This window comes from Octopus bimaculoides, chromosome 14 (genome assembly GCF_001194135.2).
Source record: "Octopus bimaculoides isolate UCB-OBI-ISO-001 chromosome 14, ASM119413v2, whole genome shotgun sequence".
NCBI classification, from domain to species: Eukaryota; Metazoa; Mollusca; class Cephalopoda; order Octopoda; family Octopodidae; genus Octopus; species Octopus bimaculoides.
Window position 1 is genome coordinate 59,785,369 of NC_068994.1, and position 12,799 is coordinate 59,798,167.

Sequence of the window (12,799 nt, forward strand, 5' to 3'; positions counted from 1 at the left end):
GTATTACTAGATATTGTGGGGGTGGCAGCCATAATAGTAGTGAGAGTGATACTAGAAGTGGGTGGGGGGGAGGAATAAGAGTAAATGATAATAGTGGAAATTGTGAAACTAACATAGAGAAGTGGATTCTAAAATGATATTGACGATGATGATTGTTGTTGTGGTGGTGGGGTGGTGGTGGTGGTGGTGGTGGTGGTTATTGTTGTAACTGTAAATATTCACTGTAAGTGAAACAGGATGGTCAAAGCTGGAATCCCTATGTAAGTCATCATCTGTTCAATTAGGGTTCACTTTTCGGTTAAACGACAAACCAGTAAAGGAGTTTTACAGGACTACTGTATTTGTAGAAATAGTAGTTAAATCATACCTTACCGTCTTAAAAAGGGAAGGACACAATAATGTTGTTTCAAAGACACTTTGCCTAAATAAAAGACAATCAAAATGACTTTGATCATCGATCTGTACCTGAGTTTGACCATAGGCCTGATTCTAGAGCCAGGCTGATCTTGGGGCTATATCATTCAATAAACAAGATGGCTTGGTCAGTAAGGGAGCAAACAACCAGAAGAGTGTTTGCAAGTTCAAAATTGGTCAACCGTAAGATTGGCTGAATCATTAGAACCAAGGACAAAATGGTTGTCCTATTTAGTTATGGCTGTTTACATTCTGAGATCAAATCCTGTGGAACCAAGTGATCATATCTCTTGTTCTGGAGAATAAGTTTAGCTTTTACAATAGGGATAATCCTATCAAGAATACATTTACCAAAACATCATCAGTCAGATTTCGTGAGGGAAATAAGTTTGATGAGAGGTTTTTTAAAGAAATCTGACTTATGGTCCTTTAGTGTAAAGTGGGGAGGTGTCTGTGTGTTTGTAGCTGTGTGTGTGTGCTTATATATCATTTGAAGATCTTTTCTTACGGTACTATTCCTCCACCTGTCTCATATTGTTATTCCTTGTTTAACCCCTAAGCACTGCATTTCAAAACCTAGCTGGAATGTAGCTTCAAATTTTAAGGTCCATGTTTCTGAAATGTTAGCTGTAATTTGGAAAATAAGAGTGTTGTACAGGTAAGATTTGAATTACTGACAGATATCCTACCTGTTTCAGAGACCATTTGTTTGTCTTCTAAGTGCTGCAGTTGTTAATGAGGTCCATCTTGTCTTCTAATCCATTTAATACTCTACTCCTCTCAATTCCAAACTCCAGCATGTTCTAGTTTGAAGACCATCTTGTGTGATCTTTGACATGCTGGGTGACAAAACCTTGACAATCTACACCATTTATATTTATGCCATATGCAACAATGGGGTGAAATAGTCTGGCCATGATGTCAAACCAAAACCAGCTAAGAACTATATGATGCTCATGTTCTACCAAGACTTCCCTATCCTTTGGCTACATGACATCCTTCCATATAAGTGGATCCGTCAGATCTCTGAAGACACCAGGGTTACAGCTTGCAGCAATGACAGGTAGAGCATCCAACTGAATGGCAGTGCTGTGATCCTTCTGTCAGGAGAGAGCAAGAGTGACCAAGGAAGGGTAAAAGATAGATCAGAGAATCAATACCGTATTGGGTTGTCCTGGATTTTCTGACAATTCTAGAATATTGAATATATTGTTATTTCAGAAAAACTTATGTCTTGGATAATTTTTAAAGCCTGTTGCTGTATGTAAAGGTTGTGTGCAATAAATTTGCATCTTTGTAAAACTTAAATTAATAGAATGCATTTGAATATTAGCAGCACAGGAGTAAAGTTGTAAAGGCAAAAATATTGGAGTATTTTTTTTTTATATAAAGCTAATCAATTGTATTGGCCATGCTACAATATATACATGTTATCTGCAGTTCAAATGTGCATGTGTGTTCTTATACAGGCACACACACACATACACAACACAACACACACATCAATGGCCAAATGGCCACCAATGCATCTGAACTAATGATAGATTTCTTTCAAAAATTCTGCCAATTTCCTCCCATTTTTAGGTCTTATTATCTCTCTCTCTCTCTCTCTCTCTCTCTCTCTCTCTCTCCGACTACACACACATGCATCTATCTTACAACATATTCCATCATCCCTTTCTTTTTATCTCTTTTTGTTTGTACCTTCTCTTTCCTAATTCTTCTGTATATGTGCACACACACACACACACACACACACTCACATAACTGCACACATGCGCGCGCGCGCACACACACACACACACATGCACGCACACACACACACACTAATTACCGCTATGGAATAGCTTGTTTGCAGGAAAGTTTGTAAATAAATTTACATGTTTCCATACATTTAATCTCACTGGGTAAATAGAGCAGTGTGTGTATATTTATATACTGAGAGTTCATGTGTGGGTGAGTGAAAGTGTGTGTGTGTGTGTGTATGTATGTATGTACACACACACACACACATGAACCCATACATCTCTATTCTTCCTCTCTTTCATTGCTTTCCTCCTTTCCTTCATCAATACCATCTTTTGTTGTGTGATGACAGGAACATCTACTCCCTCTCCTCTTTCCTCCTCTTCCCTGTCTTTCACCCTCTCTCCTCTCCACCTTTCCTCCTCCCTCTCTCTCTCCGTCACACACACACAGTGAATCGATATTAATTACATAAGCATTAAGATCACAAATTTCAGTGGAAGATGAACAAGAGTGTATGATGTTCATGCCTTTCCCAAGGGATATTCACACTAAAAGTGAAGTGAAATGGTAACAAGTGAGAATCAAAGACTAACAGAAACAGGAACAGACAAAGTGGTTCGCTATTGATTATTTCTCTCTCTCCCACCTCAGCACGTGGTTTCGCATTTATAGGAGAATGGCCGTTGTTATTGTCGTCGTCCTAGCTTTCCATATTAAAAGTAGTTCATCTCTATAAAAGCTAACTTGATTATAACTACCTTGTTTTGAACACTGTGTGTGTGTGTAGATGTGTGGATATATGTCAGTGGGCAGTGGTGTAGCAAGCTCAAGTTTCTCACTTGCCAATCTCTCTCACTCTCTCTCTCACTCTCTCACTCTCTCTCTCTCACTCTCTCTCTCAATCTCTCTCTCATATGAGTGGTTTCCTTATTTGACCATCAAAATATGGCGATTGTTTCCCAACTGAACTAACCAAACTGACCTCTCACACCCTACTTAGCTGAACCTAATATGGATGCCTCTACATGACCATTCAACCTGCAAGAAATAGCAGACAAATCTCCTTAGTATCATACCCTAACAACTTAGAAAGGTACACAATGAATCGTAAGTTCCTTGTACATAGGAAGGTGGAATGGTCATAGTTGGAGTGCCTTTGATCTTACGGTTACTTAATTAGAGCTGACCTGGGGCCACTATTCTATTTTTATGCCATTCAATCTGCTAATAATAGAAACCCAATCTCTCTCCTTACACCACAGCCTACCTGCTTAATGTACCCCTAGATAAACTATACCTGGAAGTAAGACAAGACTGTCCCAGCTAGAATACCTTTTGAGCATAGGGTCTATTGAATCAGGGCTAAAAGGGAGCTAAACAAGAGCAACAGTATTTAACTTAACCAACCCCCACAAGTGTTCCCATAAAATCTATGTTGATCAACCCCCTAATCCCTTACAACTGTTACTGGATTCAACGTTTGAAGAGACAACCACATCAAACAAACTCTAGGTTGCTGCTGCTGCTGCTGCTACAGCTTGTTACTACTGATTACAGACGAATCAACCAACCTATGCATCACATACCAATGTGGGAGACCTACATGGGTGCCCAACCTGTTAGAAACAGCATTCAAATGTTGCCCTCTGAAATCTCATCCAATCCACTTGAATCAAGCTTCATTGACAATCAAGCCATGTCCACTGATGTCCGTCCTTCATTGCAGCTGGTGCAAGGGAACAGCTAAACACATAGTTTTTTGACACACTGTCACATTCCAGCAATTCAGTGTATGTCACGGCTGGATTTTCTTGCTTTCTTTTCCTCTCTGTTCATTCCCTCTGATTCCAATAATGGCACTTGAGGAACTCATCTTTACTTTTCCAAGAGTGTCCAATGAACTTCAGCCTAAATTAGAGTTTTAGTAACCTTGCAAATGTTACCATTTAGTTGTTTATTGGTGAGGTTTGCTCTCCATCATGTTTGTTACTTCTTGAGTGAGAGAGAGAGTCCAATATGACACTCCACAGAGAAATAGGGTTGTTATGGCTGACTTGAGGGTTCGTTTTTTTTTTGTTTTTTTTTGCCGGGTGAGGTCCCTTTTCCTTCAAATCACAATATACTATCTTAAAAAGCAATGTTACATAGGTCAATGTAGCTATATATATATATATATATATATATATATAAATATATATATATGTGTGTGTGTGTGTATGTGTGCGTGTATGTATGTATGCATACATACACACACACACGCGCATATATACGCATCATTCATTCATTTGTTGTTTGTAGTACATTTCCCCATGCTAGCGTGGATTACATATATACACATATGTCAATGCATATCAACAAAAAGAATATTGCTGGAACATTCACATCAATACTTCTACCAAGAGCAAACACAGCAGGCCTGACATAGTTATCTAGGACCAGAAAGACGAATCATGTATAGTCATAGATGTTAACTGCTTTGCAGATATGAGAATGTGGTAAAGTTAGAACTTGTAGCAAGGAAAAAGACCAGTTTACATGCACTTTACTGATACAATCTCTAAGTGGAACAGTAAAAATATTTGAGACTTTACTAAAGTTCAATGTAACAATTATCAAAGCTGTTATCAGATTTTAATGATTGAGTTTTGTTTCTTCGTTAAAAAACTTGATCCTTCATTCTTGGAAGAAGTCTAATAAATAAATAAAAAAGAAAAGAGACAGACAGACAGACAGATCGATAGATAGAGTCAGTGGGGAGTGGGAAATAGTAAGATTTCCTTTCTTCATAACCAAAGGGTATTAATAAGTGAAGTGAAACAGCTGTAACCAGGAAGTGAAAGCCAATTGCCTGCAGCTCACCTCAACAAACATTGTAATCACAGATTTATAATATGAGAAACTGAATGAAATGCAAAAAATAAAAAAAACAAAACAGTATCAAATAAATTTCCTGATCAGTTATCAAGTGTGTTATAAGGTCTCAATTATTGAATGGTGGTGTTGCTTGTGGCGTTTTTTTTTTCTGGGAGGGGAGGCCAGATTGGGTTGGGGAATCAATGTTGTATGTGTTGATAGTTTATCTGTAAATGGTTTATAAGTATAATGGGTGCCATAGGGCAGCCAAAAGACAGGCTATGGTAATTATGCATCAATAATGTAGGTGGGAGTGAAAAAAGAGAAGCTGAATACCCCTGACATGTCTAAGTGGGTGGGGGTGGAGGGGGTGATCGGGATCAAGTCTGGAAAGTTTTTATTGACTCTCTAAGCATTTCATTCTGAATTTCTTTGAATATGTTGGGAAAGTGAGTGGTTCTAGATCAGAGATAGATATGGAATCAATAGTTTGAGTATAAGCTTTAAAAGGAAAAAGAGGTGGAAATTTGGGGGCTAATGAGGAGGACAGTTACAAAAGAAAAAAGGGAGAGAGAGAGAGTGGTGTGTGTGTGTGTGTGTGTGTATGTAGTTGCAGTTGTTCATATATCTGTGTGTGTGTGTGTATATATATATATATATATATATATATATATATATATACATACATGTGTGTATATGCATGCATAGATTCAGTGAGTATTAAGAGATAAAAACAATGGCCATTCCTGATAGGTGCCATTTTATAAGAATGGCCAAAAATTCTAGAAAGAGATTTCATCTGTTTATACAGATTTCTATATGATGTTGGTTTCTAAATTTCATGTATTATTAATAGTAATGTCTAGTTTTTATTTTTCATTGCGTGACCAATTTTCTCTGACTAGAATCACATACTTGATTCTATTGTATTTAAGCACTCTCTTACACTATTTTATGTCATCAAGAAACACTAAAAAATGGCAACTTTACGACTTTTCTTATAGACCAAGAATTTCATTACTGCATAAATTAAAATCGTTTTGGGGTTTAAATATCAGTTTCCAGACTAAAATTATCTATTGGGAATATAATCAGCAAAAAAGATTGAAAGATATTATGCTTAACAATCAATTTGATCTGTTCAGCTACTTAAATATTCATTGAGATCAAAAGAAAATGTGATCTGGTTAAAAAATAAATGGTAAATTCATAACAAAGTGAAATACAAGACTTAATAGATTGGATCATAGAACACATTGGAAGATAACTTCAAGGGTGGGTAAGAATGACCCTTAGTGTTTTGGATTAAGACAACTTCAGAAGATCTTTTGACTTTTTCTCTCTAATATTCAGACATTACATATATATAGGCACAATGAAAGGTAGGTCTCGTAAGATTGTGGAAATGCTGGAGTGAAAAATGAATGAATGTTTGTTGTAAGCCAGAGGGACAATAGAAAGAATCCACAACCAAACTCCTCTCAGACGAGAGACAGAGATACAAATTCTTCTGGGTGAGTAATGGGGGACAGCAAGAGTAAGCTAGGCATGTTGTTAACTGAGAAATGGATAAAAAGAGTAATTGAGGTTGTCAGTGGGGTGTGTGAGAGGATAATCAAGATGAGACCAGTTACCAGCAATTCAACAGCAGCAGTCATCAACACCCGACAGGCAAGACTAAGGACAGAAGGACAGAAGGACTGCTCTGCTTTTGCAGGCTTGCTCACTTACAACTGAAGGCAGCTTCATTATCATGGCTGATGGCTTTAACAGTTATGTTGGCCAACACACTAATGACTTCCATGACATACATGGAGACTATGGATATGGTGAGAGAAACAAGGAGGGTGTGTGGCTCCTGGAGTTCTGTGATGCAACAGAACTAACAATTTGCAACACACACTAAAATGTGTCCAGCCAACCACCTTGTCACCTACAAATCTATTGCAGCATACATGCAAGTTAAACAAATTACATTCTCACCAGGAAAGAGAGACAGAACAGCTATTTGTGAATGGGTTCCTACTACAGATATTGTTTAAATTGGGAAAATCAACCTGATGGAATCCATGCCTCTCTGAGTTTTATTCCCAAGTGGAATTGAAATAATCACAAGTTTATGAACCACTCATCAATTTTACAAGACTCTGACTATTGGAGGCAGCTGGAGTCTTACTTTGTAGTCAGTTTTTTATAGTTCTAGATCCAATGCCTTGGCCATACTTACAATACACCGTTGGTTATGGGATAGAAACCGAATCCATTTAATCTAATTCCATCTTTGAGTGTCAATATGGTAAAATGTGAATGAGATCTGCAGAATATGTTTGTTGTAAGGAAAAGAAATATCTGCTTGGGTAGACCAACATACATCAAACGTTTGTTTGTTATTCAAGAGATACTATTCCTGATAAGTATAATGAATTCTACCCAAAATGTTATGTAACCCGTTCTCCATTCCTCAATAACAACGGCAACACCAGCAAACATGTCTCTTGTGTTTTAATGATAAAATTGTGTTGAAGTGAATAAATCTCACAGATGCAAGAATGGGGATTTACAAATAGCAATTTACTGCTTCATCAATTTTCATTACAATTAATTTGAGGTGAATAAACATGTATTTTGCAGAATTGATTGTGCATGTTGCAGATGTGTGCAGGTCTGCGTTGGGGTGGGGGATAAAATGCATGCAGAGAAAATGCTGCAAGAATTAAAAACAATCAGGAAATCAGATGCACAAGAATAGACTAAAGACCTAATCTCGTGTTCTTATTACTGGTGCGTGTGTGTGTGTGTGTGTGTGTGTGTGTGTGTGTGTGTGTGTGCGTGCATGCGTGTGTGTGAGAGACATTAGATTAAGTTGATTGTGCATTCAGGTGTGTATCTAATGAGATTTCAATGTCTGTAGGAGGAGGAAGAGGAGGCATGGGTTTATTGAGATGATTTCCTTTAGATATTAGCATGGGTAGCTTCATTGCCTGTCTTACATGCTGGATGTCCATCTTCCATTAGTTGGTGTGTAAATATATGTGTGTGTATGCATATGTAAATATATGTCTATATGTAAATAAATACGTGTATGTAAATATATACATGTATATGTAAATATATGTAAATATATGTGTATATATATGTGTGTGATTTTTTTATTGCCCACAAGGGGCCAACACAGAGGGGAGATATATATATATATATGTGTGTACATGTAAATATATGTGTATGTCCCTCCCTAATTCTTCTATCCCTCAACCTCTACCCCTCTCTCTCTTCTCTCTCCACGTGATTGATGTTCAGCCAAGCCTGACCTTTCTTTCTTCACTGATAAATGTCTGTAGAAAGCCATATGAAGGAACCTCACAGACAACAAACACCTGATCTAGCACAAGACTTGTGGATCTTACATTGGCCTGTAATATATATAGGTGCAGAGGAGTTAAACCTGATGAACAATCATCTTCAACTCTGAGGCATGACCACACACACACATTTCTGATATCAAATACCATACATAGACTGTTGGTCAACTGGAGGCTAAAGAAAAAAAAACAAATGGCCAAAGTGCTGGTCAGTGGCATTAATCATATGTTAACATTGTGTGTGTGTGTAATTTCTTGTTGGATTTATTTGATTCCTTTTACCATCTCTCTCTCTCTCTCTCTCTCTCTCTCTCTCTCTCTCACACCTTTTTCTCTCTGTTTTCCCATTGCAGTGGCTGCAAAATGTGCAGTGTATGTGGAGGTATGGAGGTGCATGTATCAAACATTCCAGAGAACTTCGACAAGAGTCAACTTCTGGAGTACTTCAATGGTCAGGAACATGGGGGCAGTTACATAACGGATATAGCCTACCCGCTGCGTAACAATGAGGCTGTACTTCTTTATAAACATCATAAAGGTGAGTTGTTTCCACAACACTTTCACACAGCAATGATCACCTCACCTATTTTCTGTGTCTTCCCGTCTGCCTGAAATTTCAGTTTTACTATTATTAAGTCGTGTTTTCACCAAGATATTTCAGGGAACAACTGGTTTCAAACTCTTAACCTTTTTTTTTTTCATTAAAATTCTGATATGGATCTTATTGTTGGTTATTTCAAAAAAATCTCTTATAAATTTTGGAATCAGTTTTAAAAGTAGGCAGAGAGACAATAAAAGAGGACAACTGAAGTCTTGAATTATTGTAAAACATTACTGCATGTAATTGATATTGAATCTTTGCCAATCTTTGAAATAGAATAACAAAGTTGTAAAAGCAAAAAAATTGCAAAATTTTTCTCATAAAGATATTCAGCTCTACTGGCCATGCTACCATATTCTCTACATATCTTGGTGAATTCATTTTAACCAACTTCTTTTTACCATTTCATAATTTGTATTTGAAATTACTAAACAATGCAGATGCTGTCACTTCTGTCAATAAATCGTCCACTCATTTAATACCTTTGAGGATATGTGACATAAGAGATCCCTCGCTTGAAAATACAGACAAGAGCCAGCAATAGGAAGGACATCTGGCTGCAAATTAATGCCTCTAACGTTAATATATTCCTCTAACCCATGCTTGTGTGGAAAAATGGATCAAAAACAAATGATCAAATAAATATCCATAGCAGCATGGAGAGACTTGGAAACAGTTTGTTTGTGCAAACATAGTCAGTCAAAAACTTTGCATATTAAATGCCAGCTTTACAACACACCGGTTGCTCCGTGCTCATGGAGGCCCCACTTATTGGTTTGACTGACTAGTAGTCAATCTTAAGTCCATTTCAGGATCATCTCCTCTCTAGCTGGATCCCTTAACTGTCACATGGATCTGTTTCAAGGTGGCATTTGCTTACCAATGTTTGACACCCAAGTGACAGCAGGCACTGTCTCAATCTGGTTCCAATAAAACCCCTCCATCCAACTTCTACAGGAAAGTGTACTGCACTCCAGCCAGATTCTTTACAGTCTTCGAGCGGCATCTCATAACGCTTGTTTTTCCTGACCTGAGCTGCATGTGCGTAGCTTTGCTATGGTCCCTGCAGCACGGTTCTCTTCCTCATGCCAACAACTTTATTGAGTGTACTGGGTGCCTTTTTTGTGGTGTCAGTACTTTTCTTCATAAAAATATTAAAAGATAAAAACAAAAAATGAGTCAGCATAGTCAACAGAGAAAACTTCTTCAGTGTCCTAAACTTGCTGACCATTATTACCTTGACCATTTATCAATTTTTGCCATTTTAACAGGGATAAAAAATCCCTTCTGACCCACACCCAGTTGACCCCATTTCCCACACCTCCAACTGAACTTCACATCTCCATCCAACCATCCATGCAAATCTCATCTCACTAGAGTAATATAATCACCAATGCTGTAAGCAGTGAACTAGTAAGACCGTTAGCATGCCAGACGAAATGCCTAGCAGCATTTTGTCCATTTTCATGTTCTGAGTTCAAATTCTGCTGAGGCTGTCTTTGCCTTTCGTCCATTTGGGGGTTGATAAAATAAGTACCAGTTGAGTCCTCTTCCAAAACAACTGACCTTCTGCCAACATTTGAAACAAAGCTTCACACTTATACTACCAACCAGCACTCTCAGATCTAACCATTCTCTTGTAGGTGTACAGTTGCTGACACAGAGCAATCACCAGTTGGAAAATGCCCAGTTGACGCTCAAAGTTTTGCCGAAACCAGTAAGAAGACGAAATTTTCTTCCTTTCTTTTGGGTTGTTGTTGTTGTTGCTCTTGTTGTTGTTCAAATGTAAATCCTAATGCAATGCATTGAAATTTCCAATTTCCTTGATTTTGATTTGATTGTTTCTGGCAGTGAAAGTAAGCAAATTAGATTTTGGGTATCGATGAGGGAGGATTTATTAGAAACTTATCTAAGAACATGATGTAAGTCAATTTTGAGGGATCATCTTACCAATCCTTTGTAAAACAATTCTTATTTACAGATTTTCTTTTATAATTTTTTATAAATTTCAATTTTGTAAGTTCTTTCTTTTTTTTAACTATTTTTTAAGTCCTTCAATAAATAATCTGAGAAAAAGTCTCATCAACAGAGCTGCAACTTTTCAACTCATATTTCTCGGTTAGGGAGTCTGATGATTCACTTTCGCCAGGTATGTTGTGTGTTTCCAAGCAATGTAACGAATATGTAATTAATCTAATTAGCAATTAGAGGAGATGGAGTTGGTGGTACCATCAAATGATGAGCCAGAGTTTAAGGTTTTAGTGGACTGATTCCATAATCCTGGTAAGAATATAACAAGTCAAAAAAATATTCTGGTAGTTGTTGATGTGTAATTCTGATTGAGTAGAACTGACAACACACAGGAAGTGACCCCTAATGACTAAGTAGGGTTCACAGATCTGTTATTCCAAAAATTCAATGTTCTCTTCTTCATATATATACATATATATTATGTCAGGTCACTCTTGAATGCTTCTGATAACATGGAACCCAGTACAACCTGCCAGTGGCATGTAAAAAGCACCCACTACACTCTTGGAGTGGTTGGTGTTAGGAAGGGCATCCAGCCGTAGAAAGACTGCCAGATCAGACTGGAGCCTGGTGTAGCCTCCTGGCTTCCCAGACCCCCAGTCTAACTGTCCAACCCATGCCAGCATGGAAAACGGATGTTAAACGATGATGATGATGAGATATATATATAGAATTCATACCCACAGACCTTATGAAAATGATAACAACCAAACTATGTTGAACGATTTTCTCGTATGAGTAGAAACTGGGTCACCCTGCTGCAGAAGCTCAACAGAATATTAAACAGGTTTTTGGTAATGGTTTTGTTGACATCAGAACTGTTCAGAGATGGTTCCAAAGCTATCATTCAGGAGATGATAGCCTTGAAAATAAACCAAGGGGTAGACCAAAATCAGTTATTCGGCATGATGGATTAAATGCTTTGGCTGAACAAAATCTGAGAATAAAGGTTCGAAAACATCTCGAAAACAACTGTTTTTGGACACCTGTAAAAATTTGGAAAGTCAAGAAAACGGCAACCATTTCTGACATGCTCATGTCAGAAATGGTTTAAAAAATTCCGTTCTGGAGATTTTTCACTCAATGATGACTAACATTTTGGTCGACCTCCTGAAGTTGATGATGACCAAATCAAAGCCATAATTGAATCAGATTGTCAAATAACTGTGCAAGAGATTGCAGAGAGGTTAAATGTATCACACATAACAATTGAAAATCACTTAAAATGTCTTTGACTCATTAAGAAGCTCGATATTTGGGTTCCACATAAACTGAAAGAGATTCACTTAACACAACGAATCAATAGTTGCAATATGCATCTCAAACATAATGAAATCGACCTTTTTTTTTAAACGAATCATCATTGGTGATGAAAAATGGATTGTCTACAATAACATCAGTCGAAAACCAGCACAAACCACATCAAAAGCTGAATTGCATCAAAAAAGGTCATGCTGTCCATTTGGTAGGATTACAAAGGTGTTGTGTATTTTGAGCTGCTTTTAAGGAACCAAACGATCAATTCAGATGTTTACTGTCAACAACTAATGAAACTGGAGGAAGCAATCAAAGAAAAACAGCTAGAATCAGCAAATCGTAAAGGAATCGTGTTCCACCATGACAACACTAGACCGCATATGTCTTTGCTAACTTGTGAAAAATCATTGGAGTGAAAAATCATTGGAGTCTGATTACCCTTTATTTTGAAGTTTGCAAAATTCTTCAAAAGGTAAAACTTTTAATAATGATGACGACCTGAAATCACACTTGCTTCTGTTTTTGGCTGATAAAG

At 37.4% G+C, this 12,799-nt stretch overlaps 1 protein-coding gene across 1 annotated transcript in view; it reads left to right on the top strand.

The window, feature by feature from the left end:
* LOC106878006 (uncharacterized) overlaps positions 1-12,799 on the top strand; it is a 172,732-nt gene that overhangs the window by 121,169 nt on the left and 38,764 nt on the right. Inside the window, exons 2-3 of the mRNA XM_052972897.1 lie at positions 8,729-8,913; positions 10,620-10,693. Of these exons, the coding sequence (XP_052828857.1) occupies positions 8,729-8,913; positions 10,620-10,693 (259 nt within the window). The remainder of the gene's footprint in view (positions 1-8,728; positions 8,914-10,619; positions 10,694-12,799) is intronic.